Genomic DNA, 24,954 nt, shown 5'->3' on the forward strand with positions numbered 1-24,954 from the left:
GCACTCTAATTATTACAATTAATTCCACAAGCCACTTTAACTTCCTAACACATCTGTTTCCCTTCAAAGGCAGGAGCTAGTGAAGATGACCTCAAATAAATAAATAAATATTTCATTAGCCACCCTGCTGCCACTGCTGGGGAGCCAATTGCATATGGGCTGATAAGAAAGCTCAATAATGCTGTCACGTCTGAAAATCTCTTTGTTATTCAGCTTTCGTTTCTCATCAACCTCTCAGTAAAAGGATGTGCAGGACAGGAATGTCACAGATAAGTATTTTTATTGGTATTCATTTGTTTTACAGACTTAAGACTTAAATAACTTGCAGTTTTGTACATCATCACAGACACACAAAGTGCGGCTTTGATCAAGCATTACTTATCTTGGAGTCACAACACGAAGCACGACAGAACATCAAGGAAATCGAGGAACATCGAGGATCATTTGGGGTGCGTGTAGAAGCGGAAATCGCACCGTTTGATTTTTCAAGTCATTACACAAAAACAAAGAGCTGATCATTACAATTGCCAATCTGCGTACAGTTCACACTCGTCCACAAAATGAGACACAAACACACATGACCATTCAGTGTTCAGCTTCGAGCAGCCACCGCTGGAGCCTGCTGCTGATCAGTGGACTGCAGTTGTCTTCCAAGGTACTCCCTGTGAAAGAGAAACAGTTTGTTTGTTTGTTTTTACAGACTGAAAAAGCAAGAAACACTAAACATGCTGTCAAATAAGGCCATACCTCCTGTTACAAGGAACAAAGAAATATTTTGGAAGGCATGCTTATTGTATATTTTCCTTATTTGTTTGGTGACAGTAAGACGAGAAAATCAAGAATACTTCAATTTTAAATACTTCAAGAAAAAAACACTTCATGTTTTTCAATAACAGTACATATTTTTCCTTAAATCAAAACATAACCGGTAAGCATTTGAAGTTCTGATAAATGGAGGATAATATCCACCCCGATCACCACCTGCCTGAATGTTTTCACTTCAATCTATTCTCTGATTGGGTGGATTCTGGATCTTTTATATCCTTTAATGTGAAAACAGGTTTTTAATGAAGCTTCTCATTTTAACAATATGAGCTTCTCCCAGGTATCCTGACCCTGACATGATGTAATGCTGAAATATAGACCCATTATATATTACTTTGAAAGGTCACAGTTCGGCTTCATGTTTCTTCTTGGCAGTAACATTTTTAGATATGCTTCATGACACTCAAATTATCAGCAGCAGAAATATCAAATGCCTCTCAATAGTCTAAAAATGGGAATGGTGAATACTCATAACGACAGAGAATATTTTCTCCTTAAAAATATGCACGCTTAGACTCATCACTATTCTCCTTTTCTACAAAGCAACAGCACCGTAAGGATGTCTTTATGAAACCACTGTACACTTCTATTTTTGAAGGAGGTTATTATTTTTTTTTTTTATTTGCCCTATTATGAGAATGAATCACAGCAGTGAGATAAAACAGTACAATATGCATCCAACGCAGAAGCAGCAAAAAGCTTTTTCCAAACAACAGCACAGTACTTTCATGTGTTCGTCTCATACCTCTCTTACTGAAAATACCAAATACCTCTTTGTTAAATATTGACCAAACAACCAGGCTGGTAAAACCACAAGCTGCTATAGATCAACTCAAATATATCCAAGACATATAAGAGCTTTTAAGCCTTTGATCTTTAGCTAACCCTCCTCTAACCCCCATCCACAGGCTTGTACAGAACTTCACATACACTCATCATGGGTGACATGGATGACTTTAAAAAACAGACCTGGGTGCATGAGCTTGACTTTATTTTGGATTTTCTCTAATTCATGCAGGGTCAAAGCACGGCACACCAACTGCTGGAGCTGTCAGAGATAACCTTCAGCCCATTCTCAAAAATCAGTTACAGTACGCTGATTTAGAGCACTGCCAGTGAGATTACAAAAAAAAAGGCAAATAGCAATAATTGGTAGGATGACTGATGAAGTTAGTGTCCCGCAGCCAAGGCACCTTTTCATATGTCTCTGTTGTAAGACACAGTGAAATGAGTCTTGGACATGAAACACTGCATGATATTAAGAAGTATTAGCCACAGTAAAATCAGCGGACACTCAAAGTTAGTTTTTACTGTCAAGATGTTATCTAATATTTCATTTTGCAGACAGCTGTCCAAAGTGAACTACAATAAATCTAATGTGCCACCTTTTGTTTATTCTATAAATTCTTGTTTAAACTTGTCTCTCCTTTTATTTTATTTTTTATATTTTTGCTTTTAAAATTGGCTATACAACCACACGTGCCATGCCTCTACTTAAGAAATGACAAATGAAATGGCAGTAAGTGCTTGCCCGTGGTGCTGAGGTGAAAGACACATACAGCTGATCAAAAATAGATTTTCTTTTCACACAGTTTCTGCTACACGACCGTTTCACAAGAACGGCAGCTTGTTCGACTGTTTACAAAAATCCTGCACCCACCGTGCAGCTGTGTTACAATTTTCATTAATGCAGTAATGTAACACGCCACAGTAATTATATTACAGTTACAATTATTTTGTTACTTTTGTTACAAAAGTTCTTCAGTAATCTTTTCACTGCCGAAAAAATTCAAACAAACAAACATACATGTTTTTTCTTCCTGTGCACTTGCACAACAATCAGCTCAAGTCAAAGTTGTAGATCAAAAAGAGATCTACGACTTTTTAGGAGTGTAGATATGGACATACTTTTATAGCACAAAAGGAAGAGAACGTGATGCTAAAGTGGACAAAACCAGTAACAATCTGAGTGAATGCTGACCCCAGCACAGCAGCCAGGTCCTGATCTTTAATGGGTAACAAACTGACGGGCAGTCAGACTTGCAGCCTACGTTTCTACCTGTTCATACTTCTATAGTAGAATCGTTATGGCGATCACTCTGAAGTCTCTTTGTGCTGGTTTTCATATGTAAAAAAAGATTGCATGTGTGTAACGAGTATGTGTGTAACGTGTGTAATGACTTTCTCCAGCAGGAAATGTACTGAATTACTTTAAAGAAAAATACAGAATAATGTGTAATACATTACTTTTTTGAGTAATAACCCTAGGACTAAATACAGCATTGTGGTTTTCAGGAAAGTAAACACTGGTGCTAAGACTTATTCAACATAAGCTGATTCTTTTGTAGTATTGTTTTAAATTTGCACTGCATTATAAAACAAACAGCATCTCTCTTTGCTCCGAGCGGCCTTTGGGGAGTGACTATACATGTAAACACCATCTGTGTACATTCAGTAAAGGTAGCGTGTCTGTATTTGTTACAGTATTTGACAGAAACACCTGAATCTATAATAATGTTAGAATACAAACAAGAATATGGGAAATCATCAATCAAATTTAAAAAAGGAGACAGTTCACAGTGACTCGGAGCACAGATTTGAGTGTGTTTGGCAAAAAAAGCCAGGCTACTGTATGAAAGGCAAACCAATACTATATCATGAACATGTCAAATGTCAGTAGAGAGGACTGACTGTAACTGAGACAAGCACAGCATAAAGGTGGCTGGACCAGCGATAGCTTAAGGCTTAAACGACAACCGTGGAGTTATGGAGCTTATTGGCAAAAACACCATTCAGTCAAAGCTTGCTGGAGATTTAGAAACACGTCAAAAACAATGACCAGATAACAGTTTGCGCACATTCAAGCATGCTGTTGTCATGACATCAGGGGCCTCAGAAAGGTAGGAACAAGAAAATGTTATATTAGAAACGACAAGTCAACCCACTCAAGGTGACAGCGGGTAAGGGAAGCGGCTTTGAAAAATTCTTCATTGTAATTAAAAAAGAAAAAGAAAAAAAAAAAGTTCTCATCTCATTCACACACCTCTGTTTTCACGCAGGCAATGAGTGTAGGCAGCAGATTCTTCAGTATGACGAAAAAACCTTGAGAAATAGCTCACCCCCTCACATTAGGAGGTCGTGTTATGAGGACTGAAACTAGTAACAAAGTGTTCATCTTAATGGAGAAATATGGCATGAGCAACATTCCTTTCTTTAATTATTATGTTTTATTTTACAAAAAAACCACCAACGTTGCTCAACATGCCCTACACAAGAGGTAGGTGTGGATGGAGGGTGTCTTATAAGAACTACCTGCATAAATGAGGACAGGTGAATGTCTTTAAATGTGATTTATGTGCTGGGCATTAAAATTATGAGCTGCTGCTTTCAAAAGCTACAAGGGAAGAATAAAAAAAAAAAAGCTGTCAAACAAAATGTCAATTTCCATATAAAATTTAATTTACTTAGTCTTGTATTCAGGCGTGTGCAGAAGTTTTGCATCCATTTTAAACCAGACTTCATACACAGTTGTAATCCCTGCTTTTCATTTTTCGAAGTAAAACATTCGTATGCAGCCTTCAGGTTTTTTCTCCTCCTGTTTTAATACTCAATTCTTCCACCTTCATTTGAACTTAACATTCTTTAACTTCACTCTGACTCTTTCATTTTTATTCCCCACGTAAAAACAGGAGAATCTCAAACAAGATACGGAAGCTAATTTATGGCATGCAGTAAATGCAGAGGTGATGCTTATATACGATTCTACGTTCTACTTCATTTCATTTATATTTTGCTTCTACGTAGCCACACATTCATGCATTTTTCATACATTTTCATGCTTAATCCTTGTACTTGATCATATTCAGAAAAAAATATTTTTTGTTGATTTTAGTTTGTCTTATTTGTTTCTTGCTTGTTGAACAACTTAGCACTGACTTTTGAATAATTAAAGCATAAGAAAGTTTTCTTTAGTTGAATGAAAATACCAAAGATACAACAATTTTACAGGCATAAAAAAGTATTTTTGTACCAACAAGGTGGTTTTCAAAGAGTTACTCAAAGCATGGCACATTTTAGCATGGTGTTCAGTGTGTCCTCAAAAAGAAACAAGAAAACTGGAAAGTAGAGGAGAACAGAAGAAATAGCAGGCATTAAAAAAAAAACTATGTGCAGGATATGAACAGTATCTGAAAGTCCTGCCCCTAAGAAAGAAAGAAAAATCCATCAAAGACCTGATAGAAGACCTGAGAGATGCATTTGACCTTTCAGCTGAATTGTGTACTGTTTGCAAAAGTCTCATCAGAAATGGTCTCAGTGAAAGTGTGGCTGTCAACAAACCATTTTTAAGGAAGGGAAACGGGGAGATAAGGCTGAGGTATGCCAAATTATACAAGAATTGGAGTGATAATCACCGGCAACAGGTCTTATAGAGTGATGATGCCAGATTTGACATTATTGGTTCAATTTTTCATCAGTACAGATAATTACAGAGGATGTCAGGAGAGAGTTACAACAGTGAGCGTCTAAAGCCATCTGTAAAACACAGTGGACACTCTCTAAAAGCTTTGGGCTACATGTCAGTGAGTTTTGTTGGTGATCTTGTCAAAATTGATGGAATTATTAACACAAATTGGAACCTTCAGATTTTGATCCACCATGCAATACCATCAGAAAAGCTTCTGATTGGCAACGCTATTTTTCAGCCTGATAGTGATCCTAAAGACACTGCCAAGGCAGTAAAAGAATACCTGGATAAATAAGTGCATACTATCAGTCATGGATTGGCCTCCCCAGAGCCCAGACATCAGTAGTACTAAAGCTTTGCAGGACAATCGTAAAAGAGAACGGAACAAAAAGGAAACCAGCATCCAAAGAACAGATCTGAATGTCCTGCAAGAAGCCAGGAGAATTATTCCTGAAGATGTTCCAGCTTTGTAAAAGAAAAACGTGGTCGCACCAAATATTGACTTTCAAGCTCGTTAGAATTGTACAAACTTTATTTTTGCCATATATTTTGAAATTCCATTTATAGTTGCTGTACCTGTTACATATTTTCCTACCAAAATATAAAGAAATAAGGAGTGTCTCAACACGTTTCCACAGTACTGTAAACAGTGTTGGGCAAGTTACTTTGAAAAAGTAATTAATTATAGTTATTAGTTACTTCTTCAAAAAAAGTAACTGAGTTAGTAACTGAGTTACAATAGTCTAAAAGTAATTAATTACTTGAAAAGTAACTATTGCGTTACTTTAAAAAAAAGAAAAGAAAAAAGTTTAACCCTCTGGGGTCCAGGGTATAATTGGCCATTTTTAACTACTTTTGATTTTCCCTCCACATTTCACCTTTAAAAACTATTTACTTTGCCTTGTTTGGTATCATCCTTTTCAGCCCAACCTCACATGTCTGAATTTACAGTTATGTTTTCATTTTTACATACTGTATTAACACAATTGATCTAAAATCAGACAAAAAACATAAAATCAGAGTAGAAAAAGTTATATTTTTTACTGTAACAACCACAAACATGTTTAACGAATCATATTTCATAACTTTAAATGCAAATATAAATTGTCAATTTTAAAATCCTATGTACAAGTTTTGCAAACAAAGTTATTTGCATCCATTTACCTTTTATCTTGATTTTTTAAATAACCATTTCAAACTATTTACAGAACAATCAGCTGTTCTGCATTCAATAAGATGCCACACAAATTATTTGTGCCACAAAAATTTTTTTTCTGTCCACTATGAAGGAGAACATCACAGCCTGATACCTGCAGGTGTGACAGCAGCAGGAGTATCACTCCTGTTTCTACCTGGAGACAGCAGTCGCCTCATTGTTCTGACACACAACACAAAACTATCCACAACACTACACACTGACTACACAAGACAACACATTAACTACACACTCCAAACAAGCTAAACGTCACAAATCTCTCACATCTCAAAACTCGCTCTCTCTTTTTCTGCTGTCTTTCTCTCTCTCTCGCTCTCTCTCTCTCACACTCCTAAAACTTCCCCTTGGGGGGGTCATAAGCAGAGAGTGCTTGCTAGCGCTGTCCTTACGTGACGAAACTATTGAGGAAAAAACGCCGCGTATATATATTGGCCTATCAACACAATTTAAAAACTGGTATCTATCACCTTGTTGCTTTGTCTTTAAGTGGTCATGTGATTGGCTTACCACGAATACTTTATTCTTCCTCAGTCAAACAGCAGGACTCATGCGATCGTTTTGCCCTCTTAGCTCCAGGTGTCGCGCTAGACAGTGATCGTGATTATCGTCCGCGGGAGCGCGCGCAGCTGCTCAAAGCTGTAGCGTCCAGATTACTTACGTAGGCAGCTACTTCCGTGCAACTGATATAAGATGCCGTAAGCTGAACACAGCTTCAACCGTCTGTTTGTTGAAAAATAGTAACGGACCGCATTTTCTTGTTAGTAACTGTAACGGCGTTGTAACGATAGGAATAGTAATTAGTTAGATTACTCGTTACTGAAAAAAGTAACGGCGTTAGTAACGGCGTTACTTGTAATGCCGTTACTTGCAACGCCGTTACTTGCAACGCCGTTATTCCCATCACTGACTGTAAATGATCTTTGAGCTTTCTGGAAATTTCAAGTCACTGAACCCAATGTTCTTCCTCCCTTTCTGTAACTCTTAGTGGTATTTCAAACAAATAAACTTCTGTCCATGCATGACTGATCACATTGCCCACTTGGAACATCACTGTAATATTAATCATAATACCTCCATCCAGAGTTGCTCAGGAAACTGAAAGTGTGTGTTTTAGATAGTGGCAGCAAAAACAAACATATTCTCACTTAATGCTAGTTGGCTTTCATTTTTATTGTTTCCAAGAAATCCAGTACACAGAAGACACACACAAAGACGGGGAGGTGAAGTGGATGTCCGGAAAATGTTGCTAGTGGTGACTTAACCTAAGTAAAATCAAGCATGACGAGTTTATAATGGTGCTTGCAATGGGTCTAAAGAGCCTAAGAATAAAAAAAAAATAAAAAAAAAGACAAAAGTTAGCCATACAGTTTGCAAATTTTGGCTATGAAGATAAATATGCATCACAAAGTGTGAGAACTCCAAAGGTGGGCCATGAACCCCAGCAGATGGAAGTGTCAAACAAAATATTTGGAATTTCAACAGAGAAGCAGCAGAAGCTTGTTTGCATAATATTTTAATCCAGCTGTTAGTGGTAATTATAACTGTGCAACTGATAATGAGATATGGAAGAAAAGAGCAGAGTAATTGCAGCAAAATGCTGTAGCCAACAATTCAGTGGGTGTTATCATCTTACAGTCTGTATCAGACACAAGTGTATTCAATCCATGATGCACAAGTGGGGTTGTGATCCCCCTAAAAGGTTGCTGCAATCTCAGTCTGCAGGTTAAGAATATGAATGATAGATATGTACATGATACACTAAATTAAGGTGCCATAGCACCACTGTAGCATTTTCTAACTGATCTTTCTTGATGCTGTAATTACCAGCTGAAATTTACTTGAACACATTTATGCCAGCCACAAGTTGCAAAATAGTGTGAACAATCATCTAAATCAATCTACTTTTGGCAAATAAGATCATTCAAGTTATTTTCTGTAAGACTGAGAAGCAGAGGAAAGACACTATCTATGTAAAGTTCACTCTGGGTAAATTCGTGACATGAGAAACATACAGCCCAGCACATTTGACATTTTGTGGAACATCCTAGTCTGTCAATATTTTGAACCTAAGTCATGCACATCTTGATCTGACCCCAGCGCAGCCCTGCTGTCCACACAGTTATTTTGCCTCATTACACTTGCTTTCAGGCCAGTGAGGACACGTTCCGACCATAATTCAAGTAAATGTAAACAAAAATTCAGACAACCGGCTCTCACCCTGCATTAGCCTGATTAGCCAACAGCACATCAAACGCACAAAGGCAGAATCCTAAAAACGCCTCTCCAGTCACGTTTTAGGATATAAAAGTGCTTTTTTTCTCTCATATGTCTGAGGCAAATTTGAGAGATTGCATGGCCTCTTCCTCCTTAAATGAAAGTTACAAAATCTAACCATATTTAAACATTTTTATTCAAGATGCTGCATGCAGGACACAGATACAATGTGTAAAAATGTGATTTTCAGTGTATACATCACACTTGTGCTAACTCACATTTTCCATTACTGGCTTTACATCTACATTATTTTAATTATGGGTTTAAATAAAGTTTAAATAAGCGAAACATATCAATCTCCCTAGCTATGATGACTAAATGCTCAAAAATGAAATTTTCATTGACCATCCAATATAGTCTTACATGACTAACTTTTTTAGATTGTTTTAGGTCAACAACTAATTTGCCTCTTTCTGATCATTTTTGCATCTTCAGCATTCTCATCAGTATGACTGTTCACTGACCTTGTGTCATTTCCAACCAATCTCCGCTCACGTTAACCTTAGCGGATGTCTAATCAGCCAGAGTAAATCATAATATGCATGAGGGTGTGCATGGTCTTTAATCACTAGCGTGTAGCTGTAGCTGATTGGTTTTTTTTCATGTCAGGAAAGTTCAGCTAATGCTTTAAGGTTAAGTTCATGTGAGTGAGTTACATCAAACAGAAGCTATAAAAAGTGCTCATACCAGTTGTGGACCATCAGCTTCTGCACAGCCAACAGGGCATTGTACCGGACTAGCTGGTCCTCATGGTGCATATGATTCATCACAAGCTGTTTTCCACCGAGCTGCTCAATTACTCTGAAATGGGAGTGTTATAGGGAATAATGGGACAGAGGTTTTATACACAGTAAACAGGTACTATTTTCGTATTTTAGGTCATTCAGTGAGCCATCATGTAATCTAATCCAGCCTTGGTGAAATTTTCTGTGTATCTAATACAGGGTCACTGGCCTTTGTGAAAGGATAAAACACAGTGAAAAGGAAACCAGATGTAATGCTTGTAATATTAACGCAAAAGGTTTGATCAAAGAAAAAGTAGGTGCTAGCACTGATACTATGACGCATTTCCATTGGGTGAACTTATTCCATCCAGGTGCATGATATTCTGAATGAATTGCAGTGTATATATATTACTGAACTGCCAGTTTGTCTTCACAGCACTGACCCTGAAGTTCACTTTGTTAGAGGATCACTGGGTTCATACTGAAGACCCTGGATCAAATTCCCCCACTGAATCATCCTCTCAAATGGCACTTAAATTCAACAAGGCACATAAATTGGGTAAATAAACTATTTTGGTTGTTTAGGCCTGTGCTGACTTGTGATTAAACGAGGAGTTCTGCTAGTCAGGTAGAGCTTCTGCTGCTCCACATTAAACCAACTGTCTGAGTTCTGTTCGGGATCTCCACCAAACTACCCACCCTGAGCTCTCCCTCTGATATACTCACATCTAATCCTGACATTCTGCTCATTCCCAATGACAATCCAAACATCTGCCACCTCAAGCTCAGCCTCCTGTCTTTTTGTCAGTGCCCTAGTCTCCAAACCATAGTAGCAGGTGACAATAACATATTGTAAACTTTCCCTTTCACTCTTTTTTCACAAATCATGCCTCACACTGTGTTTGTGCCAGGAAAGATAGTGACTGAACCTCGTCAAGTCCAGCCAGACTTGTCTCTATTTGAACTCATATAACTAATATTTGCTATCCTTACTGTTTCACCTATCTCCCTCTCATCCACAAACATATTCTTTCTTGCCTCTGCTCACTTTGCTTCCTTCCTCCAGCACTTACCTCAATCTCTCCAAACTTACTTTGGTTTGGCATAAATTGTTAGTCACAATTGACACATTTTGGGTACCTTTACGTTTGAGTAGATTTGATTTATTAAAAAAAAAAAAAAGACTATTTAAGTATCACTGAAGTATGTTAAATAATATTACTGGCAGGTGAGATGGCTGTAATGAGATGTTTGCCAGTGACCATTAAACAACAAACAGATGAACAGAACATTACTACGTAACACCCGACTGGCACAATCTGCATGGAGCAGTCAGATTAGATGTGACTGTATAAAACGAGAAACACACAAAGCCTTAAATGATTACCACTGCCAAAAATCTGGTGTCAAGGGCAAACTGTGCTAGGCAAAGCCAGCATAAAACAACTCCGTTACAACGATGGGCTGTCATTTGAGGCAGGGTGTGTGGGAGGTGATCTTCAAAAAAAATCTTTAATAGATTTTAGTGAATATCTAATAGTATTTATGCTTAACATCTCACCTTTTACCACGTGGATAATGCCGCACATACTCTCCAATGTCATGAGCTGCCACTGCTATAACCTGAGGATCATCGGACACTTCCAACAGCCTCGTCAAAATCCTTTCAAAGAAACACAGTGAAAATAAAACATTAAAATGCAGAGGTCTGTTTGCATAAAAAAGATTCAATCACTTAATTCTTACTGATCTCAATCACATATCTTTAAAGACGCTTCTAGGCAAAGATTTTTCTGAGAAAGCTTCAAGAAAAATATAAGAGCTGAGATTACTTTCTTTAAAGCAGTTTTCTAAGTAGAAACGCTCTTATTCTCACTAAGCCAAGGTTAGTGCTACTTTAAAACTGGAAATCCCAAACACTAAACTCTGAAGCCAAGGATATTAGATGTAAGGCATGCAGTGAAAAAGTGGCTTCTTCAACATGGAATAAAGCCTTCGTGAGATTTAAGGGTAAATACTAAAAAAACAGAAGGCTAATTTAAGCCGAGGTGATGGCTGAGCTGATTACAGAGAGGGGACAGCGATGAGACAATGAGGATTTTTACAGAATGTCAATAGCACAACAGTGTGTGACCCGAATAATGAAGAACACACACACACCAACGGATGTTTTATCTCTGGCGATCTGAGTCCTTAGATCAGAAACACAGACACATGATGTTGGGAGTGTAACTCATAGCTGATAAAAGTAAGGCATTGGGAAGGTATCTCGAAAGAACTGATTGTGAGTCAAGTATAAAACTGGATTTTTCCATAGCAGCATCTAGTCACGCCATGAAAGGCTGCATGCTGTCCAAGTGTTATTTATTTATATATATATATATATATATATATATATATATATATATATATATATATATATATATGTATATATATGTGTGTGTGTGTGTGTGTGTGTGTGTGTGTGTGTGTGTGTGTGTGTGTGTATATATGTGTATACATATACATCCTCTTGTGGCGAAAGTAGATAAGAAGTGACAAATCACAGTCTTTGTGCCCTTCAATATCGGAACAAGGTGCACTTTGAGAAGCTTTGTCCTTCTGCTCTTACTGAAGTGTCAAGGTAATAATAAATCATGTTTTAAAAGGCAATGGAGAAAATGAGTAATCTCATGACAGCAGATGCTTCAGCTTACTTGAGGAGCTCATAGTTCTTCTCGTTCAGGCGGACAGCGTTCTCACGCCAGAACTTCTCTGACTTGTGTACAGGACTCCACTCCAAGCGGCCAGACTTGAGTTCAGAGCTGTACTCATCAAATGAGCTGTTGATCAAAAATAAACATCATTACCTCAGACAAAAACAAAAACTACTTTAACTGATGATGTGAAGAAGAATGATTTGCGCTGCACAGTTAAAGTACAGAAATATCATATGGACATGTTAATGGTAGCTGTATGAAAAGGATTGCACAAAGACACTTGACTTTTTATTCAAGCTCCATTTTTTAAAGAAATAATGGTTTAATAAACTAACTATGAATACATGTTATTCATAAATAATCTTAATTAGGTACCTGAGATCCTGCACACTCTCTCCGAGCCTTTCAAGCAGGAACTTAATGTCCTCAGTGATGTCCTCATCATCATATTTCTGCTGCTCAAGGTTCTCGAGCTGCTTCAGCACCTTGCACTGAATCATAGCTAGTGCATACTCCTGACGAGTCTCCCTCTCCACCGATTTCTCCAGGAGATTCTGTCAAAGAAAAGATCATTATTAATTCGCTAATTGATGAGAAACTTAGCTGAGGTCTGAATCAGAAAGCAGAAATGACTCAATGAACGAACAGGCTAATAAATCATACTTAACTATTAGTCAATGAAAAAAAAAAAAAAATACTCAACATTCATGATGAACTGTTTAATTTATTGAGCTAAACCTCAAACATCTGCCTGTTGCACCTTTTTTGCTTTTGCCTGTAACAACTTATGAAAGATGAGAATTTATTTATAAATATACACTGTTACTGTCAGAAATGTTGCTATACGATCTATACTGTGTTGCTGTAATATTCCTTTGTTTTAAATCACAATACAGAAATCAATGAGCAGGAGACCTCTGCAGCATCATTATGCATTTATTTATGTGTTCATCATGATTTTATGACTGAATCACTGTGATGACTAGACTGATATTTGAGAAATCGGTTGTGCGTGTTTGGTCATTTTATTCAGGTCCATTTTGCAGTTGATTTGTTTTCTATATTTTCATGTATTTCTCATTGTAGTATCGTAACATTGTCAACTCCTGATGTTAAACAACTTTATTAAAAGGTATAAAATCTGTCCAATGGAGCTAATGGTTTTCATAATACCCATCCTTAACTAGGATTCAAATTCAGGTGTTGTGAGTGAGTGTGAAGAGAAAGAAAAGTAGAGTTGCCCAGCAACAAGAACACAATGTTCAAGTATTATAAAAGCTATTTCTGACGTAAAATCTGCGGACAAAGTTCTCGGAGCCTGGCCTCAGGCTTTAATGGAGAGAAAATTGTGGTGGCAACACTTGGAGTGACTCAAAAGAGAAGTGGCTTCTGCACTGGAACTGAGATAGAAGAAATCACTCCATACCTTGATTGGCCCCTACAGCTAACACTTAGGGAAAAGCTATGACTAGGTCAAGGTCAAAGTCAAATGTATTTATATCGAATATTTCCAACAGCTTCCGAAGTGCTTTACAAACTAAAAAGCAACTAAACAAGGAAAATGCACAACAATGACAATAAAAATAAAAATATGAAGAAGAAAGAACAATACAATAAGAAAAAAACAAAAACAAAAAAACTAAGAACAACAATGACTGAGGCTGTTAAAACAAGTGTCTAGTGTCTTCACTATTAAAAAAGTTCCAGCATTTGTGCAGCTTTAATATATAGCAGCAGACTATTCCAGAGTGTGGGACCTGCCACAGAGAAGGCACTGTCACTGCGAGACTTAAGTTTAAGCCTTGGAATGATAACATTAGTTTTGAACTAGACCTCATGGTTCTTTCTGGAGCATGAATAGATAGGAGCTAAGATGGGTAAGAATAGACTCGCCCATTTAATGATTTAAAAACAAAAGGTAAAATTTTAAATCAGATCATATAAGTAACAGGAAGCCAGTGTAAAGAGGCAGATGAGCTGGAGGCGACTGGTACAAACTGAAATAAAGAGAGTTGTAGACGTCCAATCTGCAAGTAATGAAGAGATGAATAATGTGTTCAAAGGCATTAGCTGGAAGGTGTTACCTTGGCTAGCTGTCTCAGATGGAAAAAGCTATATTGGTGCACTCACCTGCCTACACAATTTAAACGAACCATCAAGGTACACGGCATGGGTTTAACATTTGTCTTACAATGAGTGGATAAAGTAACAGAGTTGCCAAACATTCATTTAGGTTTAAAAAATTTAAGGACATCCACTGTTTAACATCTCAAAAGGCAACACAATAACAGCTGAAATGAGTCTATCCCTGCTTTTAAAGGCAACAGATCTGCAAGTCATCTGCAAAACACGGAAATGAAAGGCTATACCGTGAAAAAATAGACCCCAGTGTCAACATATACAGTGCAAACAAGGCTGGATCTAAAATTGGGCCTTGAGGTACACCATAATAAAGAGGGGCTATGTTCAAGCTGTAGGGGGCCATGTTACATAAAAGGTCCTCCTAGATCAGTGAGATCAAAACCACTGAAGAACAGATTCTTTCAGGCTACAATGTGATAGGAGGATATCATGGTTAACCATGTCGAAGGCTGCTGTAAGGCCCAACAACAACAGGGTAGCAGGGCTGCCAGAATCCAGAGTTAAAAGAATATAATTAAAACCCCTTAAACGTGCTGTCTCAGTGCTATGTAGTGACTTAAAACCAGACTGAAACTTTTCAGACTATGAGTAGACCACTTTCTCTAAAACTTTTGAAAGAAAGGGAAAGGGGGCCTAATAGCTGAAACTGTGTCGCTCAAAATTGCCTAAAAATCATCATACATACTTGGTGAAGGTACAGCACCAAATTATTACATGGACTAATAATATGATTAAAAACATTAAAAAGTAGACACTAAAAGAATTAGTATTTAGAGTGTTTACAGTAAACACTTTACTGTAAACACTCTTGGTAAACAGAGATACCGTCCTTAAATACCTGTAAAGAAACATACGACCTATTGTTTTCCCATCTCCTCTCAGCACGGCTGCATTTATGTCTAAGGGTGTGTGTATATTCATTCAAACAGGGTTCTGAAAATGGCTTAGAGCGCTTAGTCCTGAGTGGTGCGACTAAGTCCAAGATATCAGTGCAGGTGGAATTAAAACTATCAGAATTGTCCTCGACACTTTCACAGACTGAATTTATTATCCTATAATGAAGAAATGTGATACTAGATTGAGGGGCTATTAGATGATTGCGCGCTTGTCTTTTATGTGCTAGAGTGCATGACTTATCTAAAGAGCAGCGCAACGTTATAGTGAATATCGCAGGAAAATGACCAGAGAGACACAATTCAGATATTTCTGTCATGTACACACCAAACCTCTGTGATAGCACTAAGTCCAGTGTGTGACCTTTTTTATGAGGGGGGCCAGTGACCCACTGTGTCAGGTTAAAAGAGTCCAGAACATTTAGAATGTCCTTGACCAGAGGTTTAGACTCACAGCAGACATGATTGATGTTTGTTTGAGTGTTTGGTGGCAACGAAAACGGATGTTGAACACTGTACATATACCTCCACCCATACCCGAGGTCCAAGGGAGGCTGAAGAATGTGAAGTCTGGAGGAAGAAGTTCAGAAAAAGCTACAGACTCACCACAGTTTCTGTCAAAAACAGAAAACCAAGCTGCTGAGACTTTGTCATTAAGAAGTTGCTTAATACAAATGTCTTGTTTGATGGTGATCTATTATTTAATAAAGCTATTTGAAGAGTGCAGATTTTGACATCTGAAGCACAAGCATAGGCAAGGCTGCAAAGATTTGTGAGATCCATGCTACATCCACAGGACCGAGGCCGCTTAGGAAAACAGGGAACCAGAAGAAGCTGATCCAATGTTATGGGATCTCCAGGGACAACATGCAGGATCCATCTAAAGGTGTACTCCACTGGTCCTGTAGTTGCATGAGAAGCACAGAGGTAAGCCCCGACTCTGATGAGTGTACCAGCCCGTTTTCCCTGTTTCCTTGGGAGCTTCTTCCAGGGTGTGGCATTAGGGAGTTGGCACAGGTATGTCAAAAGGTGGTAAAGCTTGTCCTTGCGCAGTTTGTTTCAGAACTAGACCATAAGATGCTTTGATCTCTAAAGGCAACTGGTGATCACACACGTAGTACTAAGACATTTAGAGATATTATAGAAAGGAAGAGAACTAACATTAATCAAGACAAAAACTGACAGACACCTTGCCATGTGTTCTGCTGGCACCATCTTTTCTGGCACCAGCAAATGTGACTAATATATCACAAATGTCTTTTAAGAGTAACCTGCAATGTCTTCACAAAGATCAAACAGTCAAGTCACTCCAAATATTTAGAGCCTAGTTACCACCTAAGGAGTTGTGGCTACAAGAAGGTTCAACATTTTTAGGCCTTAACAGAGTAGTCAAAACAAAAGTTTTAGAGTCACAGTTAAACTAATGCTAACACATCACAAACGCAGCAGTTCTGCCTTTGAGGATGTGTTCAAGGACTTCCAGATGGTCTGGATAATAAGTCACTTTCCTCATCCCATGTGGTGAGCAGAATCATTTGCATAATTAGGACATTTGGGACAAATAGCAACATGCAGAAAAGCGCTGAATATTTTTGTAAAATAATCTCAAAATAATCTCAGCCTTCCCCTTGTTGACACCCAGAACCCCTGGGTGTCAACAAAGAAATACCCCATTTGTTGGTGAAAAACAATGTCTTGTAGCTCTCAAACGCACACACCATACAGCAAGTTGACACACTCATAAGAAAACCCGCTTAACGTAAAGATGTATCCATGCACCACTGCTTTTAATTAAGTGTAATGTAGTGAAGTTCCAATGAAGAAAACAAAGCCCCTATCTTTCACGGGTGCATTTACCAAAACCTTCATGTGACATCTCTACTGGCAGGAGTGTGATGAAAAAGCTGTGGGCTGAAATTAAAACCAGAAACAGATGCAGCGATTGAGAGCACGCATAAAACAGGACATAAATTTGGTGTCAAATAAGTTTCTTTCAGCATAAATGAAAAAAATAAAATAAAACAATAAAAACATTGTAATACTGACTCAGATTACAATGACATCAGTGAATACCTTCCTCAACTTTAGGTTCTAAAATCAGCTCTGAGCTCATGTTTCAATCATGTAATCAATGCCATTTATAACACCATTGTGCTCTGAGCAAGGTCACTGAAGCTGTCTGGGTTGAAAAAAATTAAAGCAACGCTATCACTGAAAAGTTTTATTTAAAGATCCATATTTCCCTTTAGACATTTCACAGAGTAGAAAAGATTTTTTGTTTAGTATTCAAGATGATGTGTGCTGAGGGTGGTCAGGTACTGCAGGCTATCAGTTATACTAATGTGTTAAGCAGAGGATCCTTACAGTCTGTGTCATTAGTATGCTGTCTGTCTTTTACAGAAAAAACAAATCATCTGCATAATATGTGTAATCATTCAGGACTACGTAATTATTTCTATACTTTTCCCAAGAACAGTAGCGAGCTTGATGAAGACCTGAAAGCTACTCCACTGAGTGCATTTCCTATATGTTCCAGACTTGCACTGGTACCCTGTCAGAATTATTAACTCTGTGCAGTTAAAAATTACATTAACATTAGCTAAAAAATGAGGCCTATGCCATTAATTCAGTTTTGTCAGTAGCACACTATAGGGATTTCATTACCTGGCATAAACAAAAAACAACAAAGTCCAGAACACAGCTCTTAGGACTACATTAAATATTCAGTAGATGTTTTGAACAATCACAGCAGGGAGCTGAAAGGGGAGCATAGTCATAAATTGCATTTATGTATCATTTATGGCCCTGCTTCTTTATAGGCAGCCCCATCTGTTGATTTAGAGTTGCCATTTTCGTTTCCTCTTCTTTGATAAAGAGCAGAATCCAATTAGATGCAAATATGCTGTGCCAGAGTCTGAGAAAACGCATGCTCTATATCAGAATTAAAGTGCTGGTAAGAACTATGTGTTAACAAACGCTTTTCCATTTACTCATCCAACAGTTACACAGTCATGTTTCAGGCCACCTGATGAACCTGTAGTCCAGCCTTTTAGTTCTGTTTTAGGTCTCCACTGACTTGAGGAAAGTATATGTGTCTTCAGCTGCTACACACTCCACTACGCTTTCCAGCTAGTTGCTGTTTGGTGTTTATCATGTAGGCTAAAGTGCTTTGTTTTGTTTCCTGACAAACAGCAGTCAGCTGTAACAGGGTGACAGGGTGAGACGGGTGAGAATCGACCAAACATTAAAATTGGGAAAAGCTGCAGATTTATATTTCTGTTTGGGTTTGTGATCACCACAAGAGAACCCTTTCACTGTGATGCATTGTTATTTAATATATTCTAACTAATTGTAGCCACTCCATATACTTGATAGCTCTAGGTTTTCCCCAAAACAGAGGACAAAGGACAAAGACAAAGCACAGAGAAAATGCAGATGCAGTTGTATCAGTGGGAAACATACAATGAGTGAAAAATTCTCCACCAACCCTGAAGGCAGCCAGAATGATTCGGGTGACCTTCTCCTTGACGGACTCCTGGAGGATGTCGGACAGGGCAGGCACTACGTTGTAACGTCTCAACTGTTCACAGAGCTGAGGACTGAAGGCCAGGAGCCAAACACAGAAGATCATCTGGTACTGGAGCTGGAAGCCACACTTGTTGCTCAGCACTGCTGTGATGCTTAAGCAGAAAAACAATATAAATAAATAAAAAGTAAAATGGATCAAAAAAAGTGAAAAGGGAAAAAGACCAACGTTTATCACTGCTAGCTGTTTACTAATAGGAGAGCTTTCACAGCTGTGTCCCTACACGCTGCTCTTCCATTATCTGTGATGATGGCTGAGAATGAGATGTTCAGTCTTTAAATAACAGAAGAGTTGTTCAAATGGAGAGTATGGTACTAATGATTACAAGTAGACAGAGTGTCATACATTTGCAGAAATAGCTGTAAAATGCAGAGATGTGGATCTCACAGATGTGCGATAATTATGTGATACAGATTAAGCAATGAGGCATTGGTGAAAGATGATGGTAAATCATGCATAATTTGTACATTAAATTTTGAACCTTTCATGTTCTGTCTCACTCAGTTTTAGTAAGCATGAACCTGCAAAGTTCTTGATTGTTTGAATGGCAATTGTACAGTAATATCTGAGGGGGACTCTTCAGCACTTTGCTTATTTTTGGTCAGTTACAGACTAATTTGTAACAAATATGACGAATATGGTTAAAAGTACATGTGAAATTGTGTGGCTCTGAATTTTGTTTTGTTTTGTTTACATATCAAGTTTCATTTATTTTCGTCAGGGCAGAGATTGCACCTTCTTCACAGCAGCACCAAAAGCTACATCAGATCTTTTTTAAACAAAATATAAACTTGGTATAGAGTCAGTAGTTAATTTTTCATACTGCTTTGTGCTGTCTGGACTAAATTTTTCACCTTATAGTGTGTCTCTTATATAAATTAAGTCAAATGCAGATGATTAACAGCCAGGCTTTATACTACAGCCTTACTTATGTTTGGGTAAAAGGTAAGTCAGAGGTTTGCCCTACTGTGACTGGCTGTTAGGTTATTAGCTTATCCAACCATCAGACAGGCAAAGAGTCCTATCAAGAGAATAATTTTACATTGAAACAGTGGATGAAGTGGATATAGAAATATAGCTGAAAAGCCAGTAAAATGTCAAAATTTCATGGCTCCTGCTCCTTCAAATAGGTGAATTTTCTGCTTCTCCTTTTAGTCCTTTTGTTCACCTAGAGATGTGGCTTGTTGTCAGCCAAAACGGGCATTGTGATGCTGTTATCTTGAGCTCTATTTCCTGATTTTTTATCTTTCAGTGGTTTTTGAAACTTACTTGATCGGAAGAAAAGTAGTGTGAAAACAAACAAACAATAAACCAGCTGCTGCACAACCTTTTCACATGTTTATATCATTAATTGCCTAACAGAGAAAAAGACATTTAGAAGACCAGAGAGGTTCTACTAATCGACTCAATCAGGAACCAAACCTCGATTATCGCATACAGGAAACTGAAGTGAAATGGGAACTTCAAAAACAATTATGCCATTATAAAAAAAAATTCCCATGGTACAGAGCCTTTATCAAAATATGTCTGTGCCAACTATCCATCATTACTCAATTTTTAAATATTTTTTAGCAATTTTAAAGAACAACCTTTTCCATAAGCTCTTAGTCTTTACAAGATATTTAAGTCTCACAGTACAGCAGAAGCAAGATGATCACTGGTGACTCAAGGAAAAGCAGAGCAGACATGTATGAATCAGGAGGACAGCTGAGTTTAAAACTATATTTTTGAAAAGAGCAAACAAAGTTACGATGCTTTAGCAGCAGCAGCACTGTGTCATGACATCCTGACAGAGACACTCTACAATACTACTTTACATGATGTGACTGTCACTGTCATTATTCTTCCTTTCAGTGATTCTTTTCAATCTAACTAATGTATTTACAAGAATCCTAAGCATAAGCAAACCCATGATAAATCAGGAACTGTATTCATATTGATTCCAAGGGCTATTTCAGCAGCTTAACCAATGTTTAAGTCAACCTTAATACATGCTTCACTCACCAGTTAACTCCATCAGCCTCCACCCAGGCAAACCTATACTCATTGATCCTCAGCATCAGCTGGAGGCACCCAGCTACACACTGGACATACTGAGAGCTCTGCAAAAGACAGTGGCAAACATTTACTTAAACATGAACTAAAGCCTTAGCAGTGAAACCAGGAGAAAAAAAAAAACAAAATGTTAGAAAGTCAAACACATTTAGTGCAGCTCTGAAACATGAAGAAGTTGATGATCAGGGACAGCACATTGAGAAAAAAAACAAAAAAAAAACAAAACACTCCAAACTTTGCATTACAGTCACCTTTCAAACCCCAGGCATCGCACATGCAGTCTTTTCATATGAGTCCATCAACACATGCTAGATCACACACCAACAGTACAATACAGAGCAGCAGGAGGGAAAACGCTCATCACACCTAAGCAGAATAATGTAAATTGAGATTAGAGTGGAAGAAGCTGAGAGGAGAGAACTGATCACATTAATCTGTTATTTTAAAGAGGTTGGGTAGAAGCAAAGAAGTCCAGCGAGAGAAACAGGCAGCAGTGAAGAGAGAAGGAGCGGGGGTTACCTGGCTGAAAATGCAGAGAAAAGATGACGATCAATTGTTAGATAGCCATGTACATATTTCTGAGCATACTTATCAGAGTAATTATATACAGTGGGGCAAAAAAGTATTTAGTCAGCCACCGATTGTGCAAGTTCCCCCACCTAAAATGATGACAGAGGTCAGTAATTTGCACCAGAGGTACACTTCAACTGTGAGAGACAGAATGTGAAAAAAAAATCCATGAATTCACATGGTAGGATTTGTAAAGAATTTATTCATAAATCAGGGTGGAAAATAAGTATTTGGTCAATAACAAAAATACAACTCAATACTTTGTAACATAACCTTTGTTGGCAATAACAGAGGTCAAACGTTTACTATAGGTCTTTACCAGGTTTGCACACACAGTAGCTGGTATTTTGGCCCATTCCTCCATGCAGATCTTCTCGAGAGCAGTGATGTTTTGGGGCTGTCGCCGAGCAACACGGACTTTCAACTCCCGCCACAGATTTTCTATGGGGTTGAGGTCTGGAGAATGGCTAGGCCACTCCAGGACTTTCAAATGCTTCTTACGGAGCCACTCCTTTGTTGCCCGGGCGGTGTGTTTTGGATCATTGTCATGTTGGAAGACCCAGCCTCGTTTCATCTTCAGAGTTCTCACTGATGGAAGGAGGTTTTGGCTCAAAATCTCACGATACATGGCCCCATTCATTCTGTCCTTAACACGGATCAGTCGTCCTGTCCCCTTGGCAGAAAAACAGCCCCATAGCATGATGTTTCCACCCCCATGCTTCACAGTAGGTATGGTGTTCTTGGGATGCAACTCAGTATTCTTCTTCCTCCAAACACGACGAGTTGAGTTTATACCAAAAAGTTCTACTTTGGTTTCATCTGACCACATGACATTCTCCCAATCCTCTGCTGTATCATCCATGTGCTCTCTGGCAAACTTCAGACGGGCCTGGACATGCACTGGCTTCAGCAGCGGAACACGTCTGGCACTGCGGGATTTGATTCCCTGCCGTTGTAGTGTGTTACTGATGGTGACCTTTGTTACTTTGGTCCCAGCTCTCTGCAGGTCATTCACCAGGTCCCCCCGTGTGGTTCTGGGATCTTTGCTCACCGTTCTCATGATCATTTTGCGTGCAATAATCCTTTCTGTCATCGTTGTATTTTTACTCAGTTGTATATAGTATTTGTATTCTATTTTTTTCTTATTGTATATTTATTGTATTTTATTCTACTGTATATAGTATTTTATTTTATTCTATTCTGTACAGTTGTGTACTGTATTTATTCTTATTGTATTCAAATTTTTGCCTCATAACTTTTGCACTGTCCACTTCCTGCTGTGACAAAACAAATTTCCCACGTGTGGGACTAATAAAGGTTATCTTATCTTATCTTATTTTGACCCCACGGGATGAGATCTTGCGTGGAGCCCCAGATCGAGGGAGATTATCAGTGGTCTTGTATGTCTTCCATTTTCTGATGATTGCTCCCACAGTTGATTTTTTCACACCAAGCTGCTTGCCTATTGTAGATTCACTCTTCCCAGTCTGGTGCAGGTCTACAATACTTTTCCTGGTGTCCTTCGAAAGCTCTTTGGTCTTGGCCATGGCGGAGTTTGGAGTCTGACTGTTTGAGGCTGTGGACAGGTGTCTTTTATACAGATGATGAGTTCAAACAGGTGCCATTCATACAGGTAACGAGTGGGGGACAGAAAAGCTTCTTACAGAAGACGTTACAGGTCTGTGAGAGCCAGAGATTTTCCTTGTTTGAGGTGACCAAATACTTATTTTCCACCCTAATTTATGAATAAATTCTTTACAAATCCTACCATGTGGATTCATGGATTTTTTTTTCCACATTCTGTCTCTCACAGTTGAAGTGTACCTCTGGTGCAAATTACTGACCTCTGTCATCATTTTAAGTGATGAACTTGCACAATCGGTGGCTGACTAAATACTTTTTTGCCCCACTGTATTGTATTAAAGATATGAGATATAAAATGGTAGGATGCTGCTGCTGTGCAAATGCTTTTTATATTTTTCCTTTTTTATTTCAATGTTCAGGGAAAGATGTTTGTCATGCGCTTTCTGTTTTAAAGAGAACTAGCTTACAGCATGCAATTTTCAATTAAACAGTTAAAAACAAACAGTGGCAGCAAACACCATGCCGTCTAAATGGAGAATTCTTTCTAAAAGCGTCTCATCAGCTGACTCATTTCTCCAACCATCTGGAATTAATAATGAAGATCTTGAATGCAGGAAGAAGATGGGGCAGAAACGGGGAGGAGAGAAAAGATGTGAAAGTCCAGTGACAGCTGACAGATGCCAGCTTGCACAAACCCAGCATTTTGGTTTCTTTAAACTCTTTGTATGGGAAGCGCCAGGATGGTTGAAGCTGCACTTCACTCATACTCACTTCACTGGGAGAAATAGTTCCTGCTCCAATGCTTGTTTCAGGACCTGTACCGTGTAGATTCTAATGAGAAATAAACAAAAGAAAGAGGTGCAAAATTGTTCAAAGGGATTCACTTCAAGCCAAGGTACAGAGGCAGTGGACTCTACACGGTATGTAATTCAGGGACAGCAGGTGCTCACTGATTGGTTGCCTGGGTGCTGAGGGGGAAAGGAACATCAAATGCAATTTCAGGAAGCAGTTTAAAAAAAACTTGCAAAGACAGAAAGTGTTAAAAATAAGAACAGTCACAAAACCATGCTGTTGTCAAAAGTTGGATATCTATAAAATCTGAAGACAACTTTGGGGCTATGCTGGAAATACTGGCATACAATGGAGAAACTAGATGTCGTTTTATCAGCCTACTCTTTATTGCATACATCTGCCAAAGCATCGCTAGCACCTACAGAGCATCTGTCAATGGAAAAATCTCAAGGTCTGACAAGCCTGTTCAAACCCAATATGAATACATTATATTTCAAACAAGGCTTCCACTGTGAGCCCAAAACCTGAATAAAATGCTGACAAAATGAATAGGTGGAAATTATGAATTACCTTGGCTTTTTAGAGAGTTACACTCTGGAAAAAGGGAGTAAATTAAACCCCACCGGTGAAAGAGGAGCCCAGTGTCTCGAGAAGCTGAGAGCCAATATCTGAGATGTTAATAACCCATGAAATGATTCAGGAAAAAAAAAGCTGGAACCATTTCATGCAGCTCCAAAAATTGATTTGAACACTAATGTTCAAACTGAACCAAATCGAAGAGTGCAAATGAAATGGATCTTTACTAACCAGCATTATGAAATGTAATTTGTGCAATGATTTAAATGATCTTGCAATATTCATAGTGAAAATGAATGTTAATGAGAATAAATGTACTGTTTTAGTCACGTTCATGGTGTTTCTTAACTTTAAACATCAAGCAACCTTACTATATATACTACTACCAATACCAGCAATTATACATACACGCAACAAAGAGACAATTAACTGTACAATAGTGTAGCACAAAAATTAAATGCTTAAAGGTTCTTTCTCCACAAGCAGTTAATCACAATCTATGTGACCTTAAAAACTGAAAACAGCTTTAAAACTCAGATTTAGAAACTATTT

General features: G+C 38.2%; 1 protein-coding gene across 3 annotated transcripts in view; it reads right to left on the reverse strand.

The window, feature by feature from the left end:
• Positions 1–263: 263 nt before the first annotated feature.
• The window catches only part of atp6v1h (ATPase H+ transporting V1 subunit H), a 33,418-nt gene continuing 8,727 nt past the window's right edge, over positions 264–24,954 (reverse strand). For 2 of the 3 annotated variants that reach the window (XM_085253834.1, XM_085253836.1), the window contains 8 exons: positions 23,806–23,865; positions 20,830–20,927; positions 18,727–18,919; positions 12,580–12,758; positions 12,202–12,327; positions 11,067–11,168; positions 9,468–9,581; positions 264–662 (listed from right to left, as the gene is read on the reverse strand). In XM_085253834.1, coding sequence (XP_085109960.1) covers positions 593–662; positions 9,468–9,581; positions 11,067–11,168; positions 12,202–12,327; positions 12,580–12,758; positions 18,727–18,919; positions 20,830–20,927; positions 23,806–23,865 — 942 coding nt within the window. In that variant the 3' untranslated portion in view covers positions 264–592. The remainder of the gene's footprint in view (positions 663–9,467; positions 9,582–11,066; positions 11,169–12,201; positions 12,328–12,579; positions 12,759–18,726; positions 18,920–20,829; positions 20,928–23,805; positions 23,866–24,954) is intronic. The other variant, XM_085253835.1, reaches the window with a different exon arrangement.

Source organism: Mchenga conophoros, linkage group LG18 (assembly GCF_057382185.1).
Source record: "Mchenga conophoros isolate Kocher_MC1m ecotype Shallow Benthic linkage group LG18, M_conophoros_male_GT1.1, whole genome shotgun sequence".
In the NCBI taxonomy this organism is placed as follows: Eukaryota; Metazoa; Chordata; class Actinopteri; order Cichliformes; family Cichlidae; genus Mchenga; species Mchenga conophoros.